Source organism: Gavia stellata, chromosome 8 (genome assembly GCF_030936135.1).
Source record: "Gavia stellata isolate bGavSte3 chromosome 8, bGavSte3.hap2, whole genome shotgun sequence".
In the NCBI taxonomy this organism is placed as follows: domain Eukaryota; kingdom Metazoa; phylum Chordata; class Aves; order Gaviiformes; family Gaviidae; genus Gavia; species Gavia stellata.
Window position 1 is genome coordinate 8,184,045 of NC_082601.1, and position 23,456 is coordinate 8,207,500.

The 23,456-nt window shown below is 36.9% G+C and overlaps 1 protein-coding gene across 1 annotated transcript; it reads left to right on the forward strand.

Moving 5' to 3' along the window:
* Positions 1–748: 748 nt before the first annotated feature.
* On the forward strand, positions 749–16,968 carry MAP3K19 (mitogen-activated protein kinase kinase kinase 19). The gene is made up of 9 exons (XM_009810373.2): positions 749–763; positions 5,943–6,006; positions 6,564–6,648; positions 7,473–7,714; positions 8,377–8,420; positions 10,632–13,070; positions 14,254–14,403; positions 14,611–15,308; positions 16,902–16,968. Exons 1-9 carry the CDS (start codon positions 749–751, stop codon positions 16,966–16,968), a joined length of 3,804 nt encoding a protein of 1,267 aa, XP_009808675.2.
* The last annotated feature ends 6,488 nt before the right edge of the window (positions 16,969–23,456 follow it).

Below are 23,456 nucleotides of genomic sequence, written 5' to 3' on the forward strand. Positions count from 1 at the left end.
CTCACGGGAAAGCGGCGCGGGGCGGTGCGAGCGGCCCCGTCCTGGGGCGGGTCGTCGCCGGCTCACCGGCGCTCCCGGCCGGACTCCCTCACGGCCCGGCTGCCGGGCACGGCGGAGCAGCCACCCCGTCCTCCGGGCGCCCTTCCCCGCAGCCCTCCGTGGGAGGGGACACGCGGGCGGCCCTCCCGCGCTCGCGGCGGGCTGGAGTGCCTCACGGGCGCTGCCGCGGAGACGCCCGCTGGGGCGGTTACCTGAGGGCGGTGTGAAGCTGAGGCGCGGCTCGCTCCGCCAGACTCTCCGGCTCCGTCAGGGACAGCCCGAGAGGGTAAACAAAGTGCCTTACCGGCTGGGTCGCCGTATGCCCGGCGTACCGGGGCGTGACTGGCGTCGCAGCTTGTCACCTTTAGGCCGGATGTGCCGGGTACCTGCGAACACAGGAGCAACGCGGCCTTCCTCAGCCAGCCAGGCGCTGAGGTGTCCCCCAGGCCCGGTGTTCCTGCGCCAGCCTAAAACAAAGCAGGCTGCGCTCCCCCCTTTCGCTTGTGCCCCCTTACAGTGTCCTGGTCCTCCGGGCATCCAGCAAACCAGTCCCCTTCAAAACCCTTTCAACTCAGCCTGAGCCCGGCTATGCCTCTTCTATCCTTTCTTCTCTCCTAGCAGTCTGCTACTTTAAAAAAAAAAAAAAAAGTATCCTTGAAGTCTGCTGTTTAAGGCTGCCTGAAAGGAGATAGAGAAGTATTCACGAGTAATGGGGAGCGTTCCGGTGAGGGGACTGACTGTCAAGTTAAAATGACGTAGAAATAGATAAGGTACTAAAAGCATAAATGGAGGTAAACAGAAGAGAGAAATACGCTTTGCTTTGGGTGCTGGAAGAACCGTCCTGTGATTACGTCTTAAAATGCTACCGTTTAGTTCAACTGTGTTTGTTTTCACAGGTCGGTACTGCTCTTTGAATCGAACTCCTCCATGCAAAATGCCCCCGGGGTGTGGGGGGGGGAGTTGCCTCGGCAACATCGTGTAAACTCAACAGCCTCGTGTAGCAGGAGCTGCCCGGAGGATTTGCCTGCAGAAGAGCCTGTCTCAGGAATAAGTACTACGTGCTCCGCAGTCAGAAAAACATGCCAAAAATAAAGTCAAAGTATATGTAATTACTGTTTGAATTCCTTGCTGCCCAGCAAAGGAAGACAGCTGTGATTTAAAAATGCTCTGTAACTTCCCTTTGGGTTGCTGTGCCTCTTTCACACGTTGCTACTGAAACACCAGGTAAGATACTGTTTATGCCTTTTTATGGAACCTTTTCAGTTATTATCTTGAAGGTTTTTTGTGTATAAAAAAAATTGCAAAGTTTGGAGAAGTTTACCATCTAATACGACTCTTAACAGACTAACGGGATAAACATTTTAATGGATTATCTGGTGTTTAGCATAAGAATGAGAAATCAAGGGTGCTGACTTCTATAGCTACTTTTGCACAGTTTGTTGGATGACCTTGGTCACCAGCTATAAGTCATTTAAATTTTTTTCTGTCTCCTCTTCTGTAAACTAAGAATGACAGTACTGTCTGATGTCTGGCTAACTATAACATAGTTATAAAATAATGCACATTCCTCAGATAAAAAGTATTATATAAAATACAAAAAAATTGTTATAAAAATAACTTAATCTAGGATAAATGCATGAGTCTCTTGGGAAGGCTGCTGCATGCTTCCAAGTAATTACATCTTTTCCTAACAGAATCAGAAACAAAAGCCTGATTTTTTTGTGACTAGCAGTATTGAGTGGCAAAATGCTACTGAATCCAACAGAAGCCACATAGGCCCTTCATTTCCACTAACCTCTGTAGTGACTTTGAAACAGAATGATTCCTTACAGACAGCTACATTGATTGTTACTTTCCATCTGATGCATGCATTTTGCCATTGGTAGTACTTTGACGTTAGGCGTTTTTTCCATATACATTAGTAATGCTACTGAGAGCCCTGAGCTCAGCTGCGAAGGAAAAAATAGATATTTTTAAATAAATCAACAGTAGGTATTTATGAGGGAACTCCAAAAAAAGGAAAAAAAGATTGCTAAGGGTAGTACCCAAGATTGTTGTTCGGAATAACTTGTAATAAAATCTATAATGAATGTTGAAAATGTTATGTACTACTAGGTGTGGAATACGCATAAAATAGAGTTTGTTATTCTGTTGAGTGGTGTAAGGACAAGCAATGAAGTAAAAATACACATGTGAGGAAAAGAGCAGAGAGAAAATTTTGTGAAGAAATTAGCAACATGAGAGCCACTAGGTGCCCTATTTTTCATAGTTCTACGTATCTATGGATATAATAAACATAAACAATTTTCTAAAAAAACCATACCTTTCTTTTAGGCTGCCATACAAATTAAGTTCTAAACCACCTTAATTTGGTAGCACGTATATCGTGGTTATGCAGTATTTTTATGTGAGCGGAGAATGTATTGCAGCAAATTAAATTGAAGATACAAATGCAAGAAAATGGAAACATTTTTGTGAAAGATAATTGTTTTAAATGGACCTAACATCTGTTTCTTACATGATTAAATAGGAGGAGCCACTGCCACGTTATATCAGTTATGTCAGTACAACAGAATATTTCACGTAATCCAGAACAGAGCAAGATGTTCATGCTACGTACAAAGTTAGACCCTGTTCAATAATATTAGCAAGCACATACATATGTAAAAGATATAAATTGTCATACTGCATACTTCTTTATTAGCTAGTAGGGAAAAAAAATCCTTATAGGCATGTTATTACGTAATTTTCTATTATGAACTTTATAATATTCCTCTCTAGCACCCAGAGTTACCCAATGTAAGAATCTGATAGTGTTATTCACATATGTTTAAATGTATATTCATATTAATTCATGTACGTTAATACACATAAGATATCTGACAATATCGTATTCATTTTATGTACAATATCTTACATTTTTTATGTTTTTAAAACTATAAGTTATTTATTAAATAATAAAGACACTGGGAAACATTTTAATACAGATATTAAGTAATATTCATGATTGTATTTTCTTTTATTCATTTCAATTCACTGTCTTTAATTACATCATGTGTTCATGTCACTTGAGAACCAGAAGTTTACTATGTTTTTCAGAAAGAGCCCCAAATCGATTAAAACTATTAATTGAGATTAATTTTAAAAATTTGCTGTCTAGAATTCCAAGTCTTCAAATCCTTTGACTTCACCCTCTCATGTTTCTTCTTTAAGAGTCTGCAGTTTGTGATTGTTCTGTGTTGTTTATGTCACTATCATCTTACGGTATTGGTAATCTTTGAGTTTAATCTTAGCAAAGAGGGTTGATGTTTTCATAATCGAGAAACAGCTCCCAGTATGCTTACTCACCATATTCAGGAATAGTGTTAACTGTAAACAGGATCAATATTGCCCACACATAGCTATATTAACCAGGAAGGTGATAGCTAGCTCCTTTCCCACAGCTATTGCTGACTGGTTGTGGGAAAGGTTCATTACAATCTTCTAATTAAGGATAAAGCCTAATAAAAGCATCTTTGTCTGGATATACCAATGTTTGGGGACAGCTTGTTCCCACTGTGGGAATTCAGTAATGCTTTAGGGATAATACAGCACAGGGGGTAATAGTCGTATAAAATAACATTAAAACTTAAAATCACAATGGTGGCATTTCCAATTAAAAATGTGGGGAGGGCGTTAATCTATTTTGATCTTTTCAGTGTTTTTCAACAACTATCAGCTCTGGTTTTTTTACCAAAAGATACCAGTTTCTTCAGAAAGAAACACCATTCAGATCAGCTACAGTTAGGAATACAGATACAGTAGATAGAAAGTTTTACATGTAAAGTATAATTAATTCAAAATACATACTGTGTTTTATTTCTGAAAACAATCTCAAAAATAAATATGCCCCACTGAATTAATATATTGAAACACTTTACACTTTTAGATAATTAGCAAGTTTTCTTTGTATGTTAAAAAAGATTTCTAGAGCTTAGGTAACTTTGTGAGATGATGCAAGCATCCGTGCTAGGTGTGAGAAAAGAATCTATATATACTGCTTCACAGGTGCATGCTTTAAGATCTGAAGTACCGTGAAATCGTGGTCCCACTGAGGTCAGTAACAGGGCTACCGGATGTCTGAGTTTCCCCAAGCATGTTGTTTTCTGCAAGAACTGTAGTATTAAATTCCACTGCAACTAAACTACTTTCATATAACCTGCCTTGTAGACTATGACTTTACTGACAGTTTGGACAAGCACCTAGTTGTCTACTGTTACTTCTGCATACAATTGTTAATGTAAGGTGTAGAAAATAAATGTACAAAGAGAGAAAATACTTGCTGTTTTAATTTCCTGAGAGCAGCTTTTTCAAATGTTTATTTTTTGAATTTGCTGTTGTTGCTTGTAGATCTGCTCGAAAATCCTAATATGTTAAACTGAAAATACAAGGCACGAGTACTCACAATGAACATTATTCTTCTGTTTCTGCCTGTACTGTAAAAGCATAACTTTGAATATGCAAGCAATTATTTATGGATGAGTTAATCTCTATATGGAATGATTCAAGGTTGGAAAATTGATCTCTAAAGATATTAAAGCATTATTTGGGAATCCCGATGGAAATCTCTTTTAAGCCTCTCACGTAGGTGTGGAGAGCTCATATAGCCTCATAGGCGGCCAGCAGTTTAGAGTGCCAGACTACAGATGGTACATGGATAGCTCTGTTACCCATTTCCTTGAGCTACTGTTATGTCTCTCAACAACCAGGAGTTAAAGTATCAGATGTTTGTAATACTAATTTAACATAAACTTCAAGGTGTTCTGGTTTTATAAATATAGTACAATTTGAATAATATATTTTTCTAAATATACAGAAGTACTAAGATGCTCACAGAAAGGTACAGTCATGGTTAAAATACTGTTTCTGACAATACAATAATTTTAAGTGAGAAACAAAAGTTTACTACTAATATGTTAATAGGCTAATTCTGTCTCGGCTAATGACTCTTGGTTATATCGAATTCAGTCAGATGCCTGGCACAGGTCACAGAAGTTCAATGGCAGCAAAAAAGGCAATAATATAATGGCTAGTTATTTTTTATAATGTGTACAATTTTTAAACACCTAAAAATTTACCTTTGTAAATATACAGAGATAATACATTGCCATTCATGTATTTATGAATTTATAATAGGTCTGAGATAAAGCATGAAATTTATACTTTGTTGATACCAATGAGATTTTTGTTAATGTTTTCAGTCAGATCAGTCTGGATGCACTGACTCTGTAGAGAAAAATGCCCAGCTAAGTTGTGAACATACGTTTAAAATTAGACTTTTTGTATTGTGGGATAATTACTTCTCAATATACTTAAACATTATTTACAAAGTAAATTACGTATTTCTTGGAAATTTATAGAAAGGTTCTAGCTGACTTCACATTTCTTTGGAATAAGCTATCGAAGTGATTTGTTGAGGGTGCAGTGTACAAGCTATTCTGTGCTCAGAAAGTTTTGGATGTTGAACCTCTTTTGCTGAGCGATAGTTTTGACCAAGTAGACAAAGATAAACATTTAATTAAAATTTGGTTTGTCAGTAATATGTTAAAAATGCTATTATCTCCCAAATATTAAGTGTTGACTTTCTGATCCAACAGTAAGGATGATATCAGCAAAATAATACTGACAGCTTTCATGTCTTATTCAACATAGCATATGTTGAGTTTTTAGCAATAAAAACCGCGTCTGGACTGTTTGGTTCTGTGTATTCGCAGGGCAGGGCATTGGATGTTAAGTTAAATTATAATACTTTTAATAATTTCAAGTACTTTTTAAATGTTGCTTTTGTCTTACTTATGGCTCTGAAATAATGAAATATAAAGTACTGATTTGTACATTAATGAAATATTTTTTTCAGGTTTCAGGACTTCAATACAACGAAGGACAGTATGTCTGACAACCAACAAAATAAGAGGAGAAGCAAAGAAGGTAGTCTAACCAAAGTTTATACGTATGAAGTGTTACATGTGGGATCTGAAGAAGAAATAGGACAATGTTAACTTGAAAGCTAGCCACTTGTCAAAGACAAGCAACCACAAAAAAATTTGAACTCAAACTCAGAGTTATTTTCCACCTTTGAAAAGCCCTGAGATTTGTTTTTGTTTTAATACCTTTCCTATTTTTAAATACTCTTATTTTTGTAGCGTTTCTGTCGATATTTTTCTTATGTTTCTGTTCTGTTGAAATAGGAGCTGTAACTGGAATTTTTTAAGATGTTCTTTGCTTTTGTAGTACATTGAATTAATACACTTATCTAAATAACTAAAAGTAATTCAGATTTATGCATTCACATTTCCAAAAATTATAACAGAAAGTGTGTATAGGTATCTTACTCAAATGAAACAGTCTCCTTTTTTTTTTTCTGATAGTTACTTCCTCTATTTCTTTATAATAATATTTTAATGGCCAAAAATAACTGCATTTGCCTTGTGTTACTAGTCAGGGAATTATACTGCTTTTATGCAAATACTAATGTATTGTTGCAGGTTGTGGAAGTGTTGTTGCTCTTCAGAATGCGGATAAGATAATGGAAGAAATTCATCAGTCATACAAAGTTCTAGGAAAAAGCTGGTAAGTAGTATTAAAATCTAATTTGCAGTTGGGTATGCAGAAATGGAGACAAAGCAGGCAGTAGTCTATGAGTAAGAAAAGATTTCCTTAGTGCTAGATGTTATATACAGCTATATATGTTGTGTAGTGTTTCTGTCTTCCCAATGTAAATTATTGGCCATTGCTCGAGGCAGGATATTGCACTAGATGGACAAATTATTTGGTACAGTATGAAAAACCATGTGGTATATGGTTTTACATCAGCATTTGACTTAATTAAAACCAGACAATTGTCTTGCATACAGCTTTAAGATTAATTTAGACCATATTTTTGTACCCCTTTTCAGTCACAGTATTTATCTTTTTCCATATTTGGATTTCTCATTCTTCAAAAACCAGGTGGCAGAAATCTGAGGCTTGTCCACACAGCCTCTATTCTTTCAGGCCAGCCATAGTATATTTTATAAATAACAAAGGCACATCTGGTCCTCAGAATTCTTCTGACACCCTTTCCTGATGATTCATAAAAAATGCATACTGGAAGCAATCAGTTTTTGTCAAGAAGGGGAAGGTGGGCAATATGTTTTTCCATTCCTATTGTTGCTTGGTTTACATGGTTTGTCATTCATTCTCACTTGTAGTCAGTCTCTGGCATTGCAGTCGTATGTTGCCAGGGAGAGTCACAACTTCCCAGATGGACCAAGAAAGAAAACATACTTCGGCATTCTTGGATCTTACAAACTTCTTGTTCACATTATTCTCCAGTCATGTGATTATTTGAACTGAGTAGGCTCCTTCCACTTATTTTCACACTGTATTTTGGTTTTTTTGTTCTTGCCTTTTAGTCAAATAGCACCAACATCCAGACCATGGCCAGATCAGCAAGTAGCATGTTTTCCAAGTAAAAATCGGTTAGCATTACAGATGAGACATCACACTTGTTTACCTTTCCTCCTGAAGAGAGAGAACACAGGGCGTGGCTTTAACTTCAGCTTTTTGCTACAGGCCTCATGCCAAGAATCCAACATTTCAAAATCATTTATGGATTTAGATGTTTCTCAGATAATAAAAGCACAAATACAACAAAGTAAGTTAAATTTTTAAAGTCACATCTTTTAAATAAAGTTGTATATTGCTATCAAATTAGATGGCAAAGCCTTAGAAGTCCTTTCTCTTTAAACTTTCAGTCTTTAAGTCTGTTTGACTTCTTCATATAAAGTCGACTTCAGCCATGTTGACCCCGGTCTTTAATTATATATGTGTGTGTGTGTGTATTTGCAGAATGAAGAAATAAAGCAAAGCAATTACAGACTTCACCATTCCTATTGCTCTGTATAATGAAACTGAGCCCACAAAATGTGAAGTGTAATTCTCTGTAGCTGGAGTGGGGCCATGATGGCATCTCTTTCACATTTTTCCTCATCCTGGCAATATTAATTAGACACATATTGAAGTTAGCAAACATCTGAAATTGAGGAGAAATATTTGCTTAAATTATTAGAATCAAAGTATTTTAAAATTATCATATTTTATCGTTTTCTATGGAAAATGGAACTGTAAAGTTCAGTATCAATTAAATTTCAACTTAAATCTGCTATTCAGGAAAAAGTTTTATATGATAGTCCTGCAACCACACATCAGACAGATTCTTGGTCCGCAGAACCCTACAGTTTGAAATTAATTTATGAATGAAAATCGTAGTCTGTTTAAGAATACCAAATTAACATTTCATTTGTTTTGATTTTTAAGGGTTAAATATAACAATGCTAAAAACCAGGAACAAGAGATCTGAGGTAAGGTGGTATTATGTATAAAACTGAACACTATTAAAAGTATTATATGCTTTCAAAACTTCAAAAATAGCAGTACAGAAGAAGTGTAGGTAGTTTCCTCTGCTTAATCTTCAGGTTTTTTGGATGAAGTATTTTTACATACATTTTTATATATATGTGTGTGTGTGTGTTTGTGTGTGAGCAAATCTTCAGATGTATATCAACAATTTGTCAGTAAGGTGTTACATTGGGGATGTGGGGGTGTAAAGGTTTGGAAGTTCAAAAAGATATAAAACCTTTTAAAATAGAAATGTGTAAGTTAATTTAAAGTATGCGCATCCTATATGTTAAACATGTTAGATGTTTGGTTTTGTCAAATCTAAAAAACCAAACCATTTTGTTGTATTGAGTGGTAATTTAAAATTGAAGCTGAACTGAAGAACAGTCTTGATTTTAGATGATTGCTGAAATTTATTGTGTTAGCAAATAAAGAATAAGGTTTTAGGATTAAACATATTTGACATAAAATTTTTTGATAAGTGTAAATAGGATTCCTGACAAAACTTTTGTACTTATAAACATGCTAGCAATTTTACATGTATCAGTGCTTCACACTACATGAACCTTAAGAGTTAGAAAAGGTCAAATATACTGTATTTAGAAAAAGATAATTTGGTCTTTATGTATATTAATTAATAGCTCTTTGTACAAAAACATTGACTCATTGAATCAGCTGTATACTTCAATGAACCCACTACAGAATACAACAGCATTCACAGGAAAAAAGTAAATAAAAGTATAGAAGTAATAGCAAGAGTTCTGACAGAAGATCATAAAAAGGCCTATGGAAAAAATATTTCAAATGAAGGGAAATGTTTAAGAGAAATAATTCAGCTGACCTCAGTGTGATTTAATACAGCTTTATTTCACATCTTTGGCTCTGATGATTTCTAGAGGCATATGGGATAAACTTGAGTATTCATATTAAAGCCATGAAGGCTGGACAAAGCCTTCAGAACTGTAAATTTCAAAGCAGCACACATTGCTTTTCCTGGCACATTCAAAGCTCAGTTTGCCCTTGGAATGCAAACAAAAATTTCCTGCAGATTGCAAACTGATGTTGAATATAGACATGCAAATGAGTACTCAGAGCATATGACTGTGTGATTATTTCTATTGCATTCATTTGCATAAAAATATACAGTACGGTCAAGCTTATTTTTTCTCCATTTCCTATAAAATAAAGAATAGAAATATTATTTTCAGAAATTTTTCTCACTATTCATCTGAATAATCACCACAAGGTACTCAAATTCTCAGATCTGTTCTCCTTCAAAGATATATGGTAGCTTTCAACTAATGGCATGGGAAGAGAAAGAAGAAGGGAGGAATAATAAAATACATCCCACACACAACAGACTTCTGTGTTAGCCACCATATAAAAATGGCCTCTGGGTAGTTATCCGTTTAACTTCACTGAAAGTGAAGTGCAGACTGTGCTATCTCCCAATGTACTTAAAACTGTGAGCTAAATCTGGCCCATATAACATGTTTTGTGGAATTTTATAAGACTACACTAAATATATGAAAGATCTATATGTTTAGATTTACAATAATGTCTTTTATAATCTATAAGTTAATTTGTAAGAATTGTTTTCTCCGTAGATAAAACAGTGTTCTGTTATAATAGTCTAGCTTTTGCTTTTTAAAAATTGCTTACATGAGATACAGTTCTATTGAGAATATAATTACTGATGTCAGCACGCTCTGGAGGATTACATAAAAGACTTTAAATATCAGCATGAGTGGTGCTCTCATTCAGTGAGAGTGCACAGCAAGAAAGAAACTTTGGTACATGAAGCCACTGACCACCCTTTGACTTCCTGTAGCAAACGTGCTATGTGGCATAAGACATAGTTAATAACTGTCAAGATGATTTGTATATGTGGACAAAGCTTATTACTTTTAAATCATGGAGAACGACTTGTGCCTTATAGCAAAGGATCCCACTTTCTGTGCTATGAAATACTTAGAAATAATTCTGGGTGTGAGAAAATCCATGTATTCTCTCAGGGTTTTGATATTACACTTCATATTAGATTAAATATGGGAATATATAAAAGAATAATCCTTTTCTGATTTTCTTTTCTTAGTCTACTTGGTTCTTAGTGATTACATTTTATCTGTATCTGTTGTGTAGCACATTATTAATGGTTTTTATGGAAATTACAGTTTCATTTGCCACCAGTGACATTTCAGCCTGTAAGAACAATTCATCTTGCTTCTCTAGAGGATAATATTGTCAATGAAAGCACCAACATCAGAAATATTTTGAATATTATGAACTCTATTCCTCAGCCTATAAAACCAGTTGCTAAATTTTATCAGTCTCAGTTAGACAGTCTATTAAAAAGGCACGCTGAAAAGTCATCAGAACTGATTGTGGCTACTCTTTCTGATAAATTCACTCCAGTGAAAGACCTGTACTATTTCAGCATGTGTAAGTACCCTAGCAACAAGAAAGAGGAAATTCAAAGCAATTTAAAATGGAGGGAAGCTGATGTAGCTACCAGTACTGAAAAGAATGACCAGATGAAATACCAGTTTTCAGTGGCTTGTAAGAATATAGATGTTATGACCCAAGCCAATTTCTATGATAGTCATCCCTACTTGAGCTCAAGTGATGCTCTGATAAACTGTGGAATATTTACAGCTCAGACAGCATTTACAGTGTCAAGCAACAGAAATGCCTCTAGAGCTGGCAATGAGGAAAAAAGAGCGGAGAATTCCTGTAGAACTGGTCTAGAAGAAGGAAATGACACAGAGGTGGCACTGGATTATAGAGCACGTGAAGATGCTGAGAGTGCGAACTTTGTGCTTGACAATTATGATTCAGATTCTTCCTGTAAAAATGAAGTGATAGAGGCCTACCATGCCTTAGAAGATAATTCTGTAGCTGCAGTAATTCCCAGAGTAGAAGTGCAAGATCCTTCTGAAAATAATGTTTGTCTCTCTGAATTTGAAATGGAAAAAGAAGCAAAGATGTCAGAAGCAACTTCAAAAGACCAAAGTGAGCTTGTACCTGTTGTTCATGTTACATTCTCTGAACAAGAACCAGCTAGGAAACTAAACATTGCTAAACAACCTGCCATAAAAAAGAGTGTCATTCGTAGCCTGCCTCCTCATGTTACTCAGAGCTTCAACATTCTTGCTCGCAAAGAAAATGACAAAAGTAAAATAAAGATGAATAGAAATAAATATTCATCAAAATCTAAAATGAGTAGCAAGATAAAGATCTCTGAAGACTTAATTGTTTCTGATGAGATTTCCACAAAATGTAATGCCAAGAGTCAGAGTTTTCCATCTTTGGAATTGCCACACATGGAATCTGAGACTTCCCTGAAGCGTCAGAAAAAACCCCCTCAAGCAGACAAAGACCATTTTGCTCAGAGTGCTCAGAAACTTAAAAAGCAAAGTTTCTCCTGCAGTTGCAAAAATTCAGTTGTCTTAAGGAAACCTGTTACTCCACTTTCTCTACCACATGCACAGTCTGCTTCAGATTTTGTAGATCTGAAATACAGTGACATGTTCAAGAAAATAAATTCGAATGACAAAGGCCCAGGTATTTATGAAATGTTTGGAACTCCTGTCTATTCCCACACGCGTGAGCTTGATCAACACGAGAACAGACTTTATAGAGATGTTCATTCTGCTCCATCTGGGAGATGCACTGCTAGCACCTGCAGATCTACTTGCAGTAAAGGGAGAGAGAGCAGCCAAGTAAGAAACACTCAAAAGAGAACATATTCTAAGCCAAAGAAGACCGTATCTGGCACTAAGCAAAAGCAGAAACGTTTAATTACAAAGGACAGAAGTACCGAGTTGACTTACAGCAAGACAGAGCAAGATAATGTAATAACTTCTGATTCAGATTGTCAAATAAACACTTCAAGGAGCGTGACATTGTTTCATGAAGACACAGATCATCAGCTTACGTTTTTACAGGAGCTTTCACAATCAACGAAGAAAAATAAATTTTTTTCAAATTCAAGCTTATCAACTATTCAAGAAGTTTCTTTGGAGCAGTCTTTAGACAGTCAGGATCTATCCAGCCATCAGAGAGCTGCTACCTGTAGCCAGAATCTTCTTCAGTTCAATGATAAAGACTACAAAGAATGTGTTGCTCTAAGTAGCAGTCTACTAACAGACCAGAACATTTGTGTACCCCAGTGCAGGATGGATATGGATGGCTGCAAAGGCTTGGAATCAGACCAGGCCTCCTTCAAGTCTATGAATAAATGTGAAGCATTACCCTTTTCAGATAGAGTGGAGTGTCCATCCCCTACAAAAAAATTAAATCACAGTTGGGCATACACACCTCAAAACAGTGGTTTGGCAAATGAATTGGCTCAGCCTTCAGTGATGCAGACAAAAAATGCTACAAGCCCCAGCTTCCAGACAAGTGAAAACATTTTGTCCTGGGCAGATAATAAGGATGTGACTGATGAGTTGCTTTGTTGTCTGGCCGAAGAATTGCTAATCCTTGAAGAAAAAGACATCAACTCTTCCCGAACAAAAAATACAGGTTCTAAAATGCAAAATACACATACTAAAGAAGAAGAAAATATGGTGAATGGAGATGGAGCAATAGTAAATAGTGCTCTAGAGAAGGTAAAAGTAATTTCTTATAACTTGCTAGCTCCTTTGAGTGATGCTTCAAGACAAGTTTGGATGAAAGATAGGAAATATGTGCTCATTAATGATCAAGTCTCTTTCCCTTGGGCCAGCTGATTCTTCCAGTGCCCAATTGAGGATACTCATGTTAGAGACTGCATGTCAGGACACAAGCCAGATGGTACTAAGGTATGACAGGAATAGCTATCAAGGCTTATATGATGGGTGAAGACAAACTGAAAAATTGTGGTGAATATAAGGGAGAGGCTATTTTAACTGAAGAGCGTATATAAAAAGGTGCTGGGGCAAGGCAAAAGCTCTTGAAATCTTGACACCTAAGGGATATCAAAAGACACTACAGGTGGTTCTTGTATATCCAAAAGGGCGATTTCCTTGAATCTCTGAGTGCAGCCAAGTATTGTCTTATCAGACAGACTTAAGGTTGTTTAATTAATGTTTAATCAAAATGTCAAGCTCAGAAGGCTTAGATTCTGGCCCCCAACTCAGTTAAGAGCCTTCACCTACTAAGGTGCTTGTCTACCAGTACTGCTTCTCCTTGGCCCTGTTAGCTTTTTGTCTATTTAAATTACAAATTTATAAGGAAATTTCTTTCATTACATGTTGACACACTTCCTTAAGCTTCTGCAGACACAAGTGCCAATTATAGCTCCATTCTCGCTTCTCCTAGGAAGATCCATGGCTAGATGGAGTGATTATTACTGTCTTTCTGAAGCAGTCTCTTCTTCCTGTGAAGTCACGTCCAAATTGTTTTCATCAGACTTGGGTTACATGTGTTACCTAGAGCAAGTCAACAGTCATATTCACCCTTCAGCTTAGCAAGCTGTACCTGCGTGACAAAAAAAAAACCTACTAAGCAGATGTATATCCTGCTATTTTAAGTGTTCCTTCTGTCTGTCTTCCTGTCAATGGAAAAAGACGGCATGCTATAATCTTTTAGTTATGCACTATTGTGATATATACTTGAAAATATTTACGTAGTCTTACTTAATATAGCAATTGTATCAATGAGCCGGGCAATGAGTATATATGTATGTATAAAAATCTATAGAAAAGAGTCATGCCAGGTAAAAATTACTCCTTACAGAAAATGTGAGGATAATACAAAGCCTTTCTTTTCCTCCCTACTTTCTCCCCACACTGACCATCATCTTTCAAGCAGAGTTACAGTAAATCCTTTTTGGCGTCAAATGAAGAAAGTAGCCTGCTAAACTTTGAGGAATCTACTGAATTACCAGGAAGCAGTTTAGCTAACAAAGATCCTATCATATGGACAAGAGGTGAAGTCCTTGGAAAGGGAGCCTATGGCACGGTAAGTTAATGCCTGAAAATATTAAGAGGTGTGCTGGTTGTCTCTGAGATACATCTTACTGTATAACCGACTGTTGTCCTATTCAACAAGTATTTTGGATTATACAATGAGACCTGAAATATGACAAACACAAAGGTACTATTTAAAATAAGTAAATACTCGGTTTTATTTCATGTTTTATTTTAACAAATGCTAGTTTCATTGTAGGTATACTGCGGTCTGACAAGCCAGGGACAATTAATAGCTGTAAAACAGGTTGTTTTGGATACGTCAGATCAACTCACTACAGAAAAGGAATATCAGAAGTTGCATGAGGAAGTTGATCTTTTGAAGACACTGAAGCATGTCAATATTGTAACTTATTTAGGAACTTGTCTGGAAGACAACATTTTGAGTATTTTCATGGAGTTTGTTCCTGGTGGCTCAATTTCTAGTATTATTAATCGTTTTGGTCCATTGCCAGAAATTGTCCTTTGTAAATATACAAAACAAATTCTACAAGGGGTTGCATATTTACATGACAATTGTGTGGTACATAGAGATATCAAAGGCAATAATGTTATGCTCATGCCAAATGGCATAGTAAAGCTAATTGACTTTGGCTGTGCCAGGCGTTTAGCTTGGGTAAGCCTCAGTGGCACACAGAGCGAGATGCTCAAGTCTGTGCATGGGACTCCATACTGGATGGCGCCAGAAGTTATAAATGAATCTGGATATGGAAGAAAATCAGACATCTGGAGCATTGGCTGCACCGTATTTGAGATGGCAACAGGAAAACCGCCGCTGGCTTCCATGGATAGGATAGCAGCCATGTTTTATATTGGGGCCCACAGAGGACTGATGCCTTCCCTACCTGATCGGTTCTCCAGCACTGCAGTGGATTTTGTGCATGCATGCTTAACCAGGTATGTAGATTTTTAACTGAAAAATGAAAGGAAAAATGCAGATAGTTTGTATCCTAGAGACTGTTGATAGGAACTTAGGCTACCTCTTACGACTGTATTGTAAATGCATAGGCTTTTCAACATTTCAGGAAAGCCTTTAAATAATAGTATACAAAAAAAGAGCTTTACTCTCTAGAATGGTATAAAAAACCTGTCACAAATTCTCATCATGGCATCATTGAGTTTTAAACAAAATGTTTGATGTGCCTTGCTGTTCCAATATCACATTGGCTGAGTCTGGCCTATGTCAGGCAGGTTGTTTTGAGGACAATATTCTAAATTAGAACTTTCACTTAATTCTTATCTTCTGCAGTAGTAAAATCTATTATCACTGCCAGTCCACGAAATACATACTTATTTGAAACATAAAGTTCTCTGTATAAAAAAACCCAAAACACCACCATTCACCCATTATAAGAATTACCTTTGTGGTGTTTTGTTTTAAATATCTGCTTTGTCCCAATGTTTAAATGGCCTATCAATTTCAAGAGCCAAGTTCCTGACCTCTACGGGTAGTCTTTATAAAATTAATAGCAGCCTTTTACATACCTCTAAAGACCAAATTTGAGCACTAGAGAGAAGCATGTTATTTAGTGGGTATCGCAGTGGTCCGGGAGGCAGGAAACCTGATTTCTAATCCCTGGATTAGAATTGTTATGGTATGGTTGCAGTTCCTGTGGACCATATAACAATAACCAGAAAAACTGTGGACTGTATATAGTAACATATATATACTTTGATTCAGAGCTAACAGTGTTTAAAAGGTAGAAGGAATTGTTAGGTAGAAGGAAACATACAGATATAAAGCATTTACCTTTTCAAATAAAGTATTTAACTTTTCAAATGTCAGAATGCACCTGTGGTGACAAGGTAGAAGGAAACATACAGATATGAAGCATTTACCTTTTCAAATAAAGTATTTACTTTTTCAAAAGTCAGGATGCACCTGTGGCGGCAAAGTTTTAATGTATGATCTCACCATGTCCTAAAAATAAACACCTCCCCCATCCCATCTTCCCCATTAGTTTATTATTTAAGAAATCAGTGTCCTTTACTCCTTCCCCTGTTTTTTTCTCCAAACTGGAGGTTGAAAAAGCCCAAAGCCCTTGGCTCTAGCAAGCCAATATTGTAATTACAGAACTGTAATTCCATATGGGCTCCTTAACATGCATGACGTGATTTGAGATGACAGAACAGCCTGATTGACACAGGATCAAACAAATAATTGTCATCCTCCTTAAATACATTTTTGGTGCACCTGAAACAGCCGAATTAACAGAATTACTCAAAGTTTTGCAAGGAATTTAGAGGAACAAAGAATCATTTCTGTAATAATAAAATATTTCAGTTTTATAATTAATAAATTCCAGCAGTCTCTTCCCATAAGTCCTGCCTTCCTTTCTACCAGCTCTGTCAAAAAACCTAAAAATGAGTAATGACTGGAGAAATGAGGGGAAAAAAAAAAGGCTACGTTTGCATTTAGGTTTTACAAACAATTACATCACAGGCTTGCATATTCATTTTATGTACTGATTTTTCAAACCCTCAATGCAGAGATCAACATGAACGCCCTTCTGCTCTGCAGTTGCTGGACCATCCCTTTGTGAAAGCAAGACAGTGAATTTTTCAAAACTCGTGCCAAATGAGTATACATTTTCCACGTAAAAGATTTCCACTTGTGAAAAAAGATCAGAAGGAACTGGACTTAAAAGTGACATCAGAAATTACTAGAGAGCAATTGTGTACAAGGAGTCTATTATTAGACAGCAGTATGATTAAAGTAACATTTTTTGCAATGTCTGTGCTCACTGGAGTGGGCATTCCTTCACTGTGAATGCAGGGCCACGTTTTGTTGTATTTGGAGGGACTTTAAGAGAAAAAAACCACACATCACCATCACCGGTATGTGACAGGCAAGGTAAGTTGGAATGCCAATTTGTCTGTAAAAACCTATGGAATGTATGCTATTGGCAGAAAGCATTGCAGGTGCTGAAAGCTCTGGGAAAGCTCTGCAGGAAGCTCTACTCAGACTTGTAGATGTGTCATTAAGTGTGCCTGTGATGATCCCATAGGAACCCCAAATCATACAACTGTATTGGCATAAAACATAGTGAAGCTTTTATTTAGCTAGATGGGCCCTTTAATTTTTAGTTGGTGAAAAAAATTAACAAGTTTTTGCATACAAGTGTCAGTTCTTCGTTACTGAGGTACTGTATCACTATGAGGTATGGTAGTGATAGTGACAAAAGATACCCAGGTGTACATACATGCATCTTTATTATATTTACATCAAGATCAGTTCCTAGTCTGGCTAGAATTACAAATCTAAACTTTGTGACTGTCTTTTCTCAACGAAGTAGTGCATTTTACGGACAGTTTCAGGTCACAGAATGGTTGAGGTTGGAAGGGGCCTCTGGAGATGCTCTAGTCCAACCCCACTGCTCAGAGCAGGGTTGACTGAAGCAGGTTGCTCAGGCCCTTGACCATTTGGCTTTGAGTATCAAGGACGGAGACTCCACAGGCTCTTGAGGCAACATGTTCAACCACCCTCATAGTAAAAGTGTTTTTGTGTTTGAACAGTCTTGTATGTTAAGTTGTGCCCATTGCCTCTTGTCCTGTCAGTCTGAAGGGTCTGGCTCTCTCTTCCGTACTGCCCCCATCAGGTATTGATACACATGGATACAGTTCCCCCTGAAGCTACTCTTTCATCATGGAGTGGTGTATTTTCTGTGTTGAGTGATGTGTTGTAATTCCCGTCCTTTCGTTTGCTGATACAGAGCAGCAAAAGCATAGGAGCGTTACCTTTCTCTTGTTTACAAAAGCTGTAAAATGCTGTTTGAATCACTAGACAGTCTACTGCTGTTTTTCAGTTTCCGTAATCTGAAATAATAGAACAGCAAATTCGATTCTAAAACTTGGACTGTTTTGAGAAACACTTGAGTGAACACTATGTAATTAGAGGACATATAACAGTCTCCATCTGCACTGCAAAAATAATTTTTACAGTTAGTATAACTAGGTACTACTAACTGCACAAAATTAAATCAAATTTGAAGAACATTATTATATATTAATAAAACAAAAAACTGTCAGGTATTAGTATTTAGATTGTTCTCTTGCTGATAAGGCTTCTTCCTGAGTATTTTTGAAATCTAAAATCTCAGGGGAATGAGACACTGTAGAAACCAAAAATTGGTTTCACCGCATTGAAATGCGGTGAACGTTACACCTTTGTGAGCACCTAGGCTCCAGGAAGAGATGCAGTAAAACTCAGCCGTACAACTGTTAAGGGCTGAGCTTGCAAGAATTCAAGACCCTGACTTCAGTGCCAGCAGTAACATGAAAATTAGTGTTTTACAAAAAGGAAAGAAGGAAGTTTTAAGTTTTATGTAAAATGAACTTTCTCCAGAGCGCTAAACATTTTAGTTACTTAAATAGCTTTCAAACTTTATTTTATTCCAGTAGCCTGATTTCGGCGAGTTGGTCTAAACTTTATAAAAGCAAAGAGAAATCAGTACTTCTAGCAAAATTCTTTATTTATAGTTTCTGTAGGTATAACGTCTCATAACAATGACAGAATATTATGCCAGTATAAGAGAAATCCTAACATCACAGTAATCTTCAAAGTTCAAACAGTTAACAGTCCCATTTTGAGGACTACCAGTCAGTCCTTATGCCAAAAAGCCATAGCAACTTCAGGTTAAAGTATCTTCATGTTAAAGTACCTTGCAGAATAAAGGTAGGAACCCTGCATATGAACTCAGGCGGGATGTATGTAATTCATGATACATATTAATTCTTCTCAGAGTAAGGTAGTGTCTCCAACAAAGCTGCAAAGTAAATATGAGTTTTTATTTAGCATGAAATGAAACTGAGATGATGGTCATAAGCAGGGAAAGAATGGGAATGCTCTAGGATATCCAGTTAATTACACACACACACCCCCCTCCACGCATGTGTCTAATAAGCAAAACTAATATCTTTTATTAAAGTCTGAGTTCTCCAACATAAAGGTTATTAGTTATTTGCAATTTAGATGTAATGCTTCATCCAGCTAATTACACTAAAATTAGTCTCCAGCTTAAAGGTGTGTAAAACATTAACCTGAGTTCTTAATCGAAGTGTGAAAGCACATTTTTGCTTTTGTTTAATCAGACTTAGCGAATGAGGTGGTTGTTTAAGGCCAGCGCTTGCAACAAAGGTATTTCAGCTTAATGATGCTGGAGAACAGGGGAGATGTGATTGTATCCCAGCCCTGTCCTCAGCACAGCTAAACCAAGTATGTTGGTTTAGGGTGCCTTTGGTGGCTCGGCTGAGTCCAGTCTAGTAGACCTTTCTATAAACAAGTCTAACTTTGCATATTTCTTACTTAATGAGATCATAGATTTTCATATCAAAATCCAGGTAATTCAGATACCTGTAATAAGGTATCTCATGTAATAAAGGGAAAGGGTGAGAGACCTTAAAAACCTCCTTGAAAACCTTTATTTTCAATGAAAAGTGACTCAGTTGGGAGGATCACACTTGCTTAATTATTTATAGTATTTGAGCAGGGCAAGCCTTACTGTTTTAAAAAGAGTCTTCATTTCTAAACGCAGTGAAGACCCTGTTACAAAGCGTGCAGGCTGCCAAGTAGTAGGTATGACCACTTTGCTGTGATGCCAAGTTTTGGAGCTTAAATTTGAGAACCTGAAAATATGGTGTCCTTTTATCATTGTAGGGGATACCTAGTATTTTTTTTACGCAGTAATATTTAAAGCTCTGAGCTATTGCTTGAATCTCAGGAAAAGGGAGGGTTCTTAGGCATGCCAACCCAGCTATTTTACACTGGTCTTGTAACTACAAACAGCAGTATGACATAAAAACTTGCATCTCAAAATACATGCATCAACCTTTCTTCTCAAGGAAGCAGACAGACAACCCACAGTCCTTTGAGATTATTTGGGTTGAAAGTTAGTGCTTTTTCACAAAGTTCAGCAGAACGGATGCAATTTTTACACCCCTCCTAGCAAAACTCTGGTTCTTGCACCTAAGTAAAAAAGAACAAGAGTTCTTCTGAGGAAGGGCTTCCAGTACGCACAGCAGAGTGCCTTTTCTCCCCTACTGTCCACTTCCCACAGGGACCCACACCAAGAGACAGCTTCAGAAAGTGATTTTTACAGGTGTTATCAAAGAACACCATCTCCAAACTATGGTAAGAAAAATGGTGTTGTCATAAGTGCAGGAATATAGAGGAATCAAACCCAAGTACTGACACTTTTAAGGTTAAAAATTTGATTTGGGTTTGCTATATTCACCTCAGGAGAAGCCAGAGAAACAGTCATTCCCAGTAGCAATGTGGGAGAACACTCCTGGCATTAATTACATTTTTTTTTTTTTTAAGGTGTAAGGAGTTAAGCATTTCAGAGAAAGGAGGAATTCATTAGCTAGCTCAGTTTGGCATAAATTCCAAGTCTTTCAAGACATTTATTTTTAGAACCAAGTATGGGAACATGCATTTATTTACATCCCAATTAAAGAAAGCAAACAAAAAGTGTTTGCTCAGTCCCCTTCACTGCAAAACAAGCATTGGGAACCTTCCCCCCTAAGGTCTTACAGAGATCCTTGGTATGCTCTTGTCACCCGCCCCCTTGCACCCCACTGCTAAAAAAAAAAAATTAAAAAAAATTAATCAAGGATGGCCAGCCACTATACAATAAAATTACAGGGTACAGGCTTTCAGCCCCAGGGTAGAGTGAGGGAGCAGCTTAAAATGGCATAAAATTTCTAGAATTGGCTTTTCAGGTATCAAACACCTGATCACCATGATGTAAAGGAAGCAAACAGATTAAACCCTAGACTTTCAAGCATTCCACTTATTTGACTGATTTGATGAAAAAAGCTAATGTTTTGCCAATAACTGAAAAGGGATCTTCTTTGTGTTTACAAATGAAGTTGGAAAATTAAACATAGGAAAATGGGTACTTTTTGCACAATAGAGGTGAGGTAGGGAATTTTATTGAAAATACTTCTTTTGTTTTTACAAGTTCTTAGAAATAAAGTTTTTTCTAATCTCACACAAATGGCTGTACCTCAAAAATTCAACTAGGCTACAATGAAACATTTATATTTACAGTTAGCCAAAAGAATATACAGAACTGCCATTTTATGCAAATACTGAAGTACCAGGTCACAGTGAGATACATTACTTCAGCACTCCCACCATTAGGAACAGATTAAGATTCAACATACGAAAGAATCTCACTATTCTACAAACCTCATATCTCACAAAAAGGGAAAATTTTTAATAGTGTTGTAGCAAGGTCTCCACTACAGCATCATTTTACAAGTTACATAATGCACATACTCAAATTTATAACAAAAAAATAATCTGTAATCAAAGCAATGAACAGAGTAATAGTGTTCTCTATTAGCCTTTTATTGCATTTATTCAGTCATTCATTTGTGAGGCTGGTGCCGATCCCGTTAATTTTCACTCATTTCGAACACCTCAGCCAGGCTGCAATTCACAGATCTGCAGTGGGTTTCAGTCAGGGAAAACAAGCGGCATCTTGTTGCATATCCTCTCCCTCCCTCTCAGCCCCTACTATCACCACATTGAATTTCATTTCTGACAAAGACACATACAGTTTCACATATTTACAATTACATTGAAAACCCAAACCAAGGAGTTTCATGGACATCCTTTACAGAGAAACCGAAAATCACTGTTTGGATCTCAGTGTAGCATAGCAACATTTTGTCCACGGTATTTCACGATTTCCTGGAATCAAAATAGGAAATATTTCTTTTGAAACAGCACCTTAGGATGAAGACCTATGCTCTTTTCCAATTTAGGTTAGACAGGCACTAGTTACCATCCAGACATTTTTAACTCCAAGTTATGACAGCAATTGCTATATTTACAGTACAATATATTGCTTATCCAGAGTGGCTGTGTAAGATGCATTTCATGGCACGACTATTTAAACAGACTCAAAACCAAAGTACTGTAGTGCTTCAAAGAAAAAGTAAGACAATTTACTGTTACTTCATCTGTCTGCCCACGCTATAGGTTAGGACAGTATGTAACACAGATTACATTTGTTAAAAATCAGACCCAAGAGCAGTGTGAGATGGAAAGGAAACAGACTATAAAAGCATAGAAAATATTCAACAATGCAGAAGTACGTAACAAGAAGTTACATTCCAAATGTAGAAAAATAACCAAGTTGGTAGGGATAAGACAGCTTTGGATTTTTGTACATGGGCCAATATGCAAGCTTAGGTTTAGCAGAAAATGCGATCAGGTTTCCATTTAAATATTCCTTAAGTGTAAAAAAAGTATCCATAGTTCAAATAAAACTTATTCAAGTAATTACAAGCGTTTGCATTACTGGAAACAGAGTATTACATAGTAATTGATATACCTGTAGTTACATAATACAGCAACTACCAATCGGGTAGATATCGAAGAGTTTTATCATTCAAAGCACACGTGACTAACATGACCGAAAGGGCTAAGCTTCAGATTTAACTTCCGAGACATACGGAGTTACGCGAGCACTAAGGGAACAAGGCGGCTTAGCAAAAGGTTACTTCACATCATGTTCACTTCTAAGTTAAAAGAAGTCACTGCAAACTGGCTGTTGCTACTATATACTGAGTTCATGTTGAGGTACTTCGTAGCTTATGAATAGTTTTGAGTAACAACCCGGAAAGTCAGTTCACTGTTATCCAGGCAACTGAGCTGTAGTGTTGGCTTTGAGAACATGAGAACATTCACACCTGTCATTTCTTCCGAAGAGCAAAACACCCTGGAGAGAGCACACAAGCCACCATGCTGACACTTGCAGGCAGATAAAATGGATGCTAGTGGTTTAACTGGGAGACCGATTGGTTTTTTTTAACCCCCACAGAGCTGAAAAAACAGAACAAGTATCTTCCAATTTGGTAACTAATGACAAGTACAATGCACAGAATCAATGATAACTATTTTATTGTTGGAATATGAAGTTGGGATATCGATAGTTTTATTCTTATTTACTGTGAAGACTGCATTCACCTGTAAAAGAAATATGGCATCACACACAAGTACACTTTCTGGATTTCAGAACATGGGTATTCTGA

What these genes read in the sequence shown, in the direction of transcription:
- MAP3K19 (XM_009810373.2), top strand. An exon ending in CCAGGAACAAGAGATCTGAG is followed by an intron (nt 8,421 to 10,631) that starts GTAAGGTGGTAT and finishes TGGAAATTACAG; the next exon opens with TTTCATTTGCCACCAGTGAC. An exon ending in GAAAGGGAGCCTATGGCACG is followed by an intron (nt 14,404 to 14,610) that starts GTAAGTTAATGC and finishes GTTTCATTGTAG; the next exon opens with GTATACTGCGGTCTGACAAG.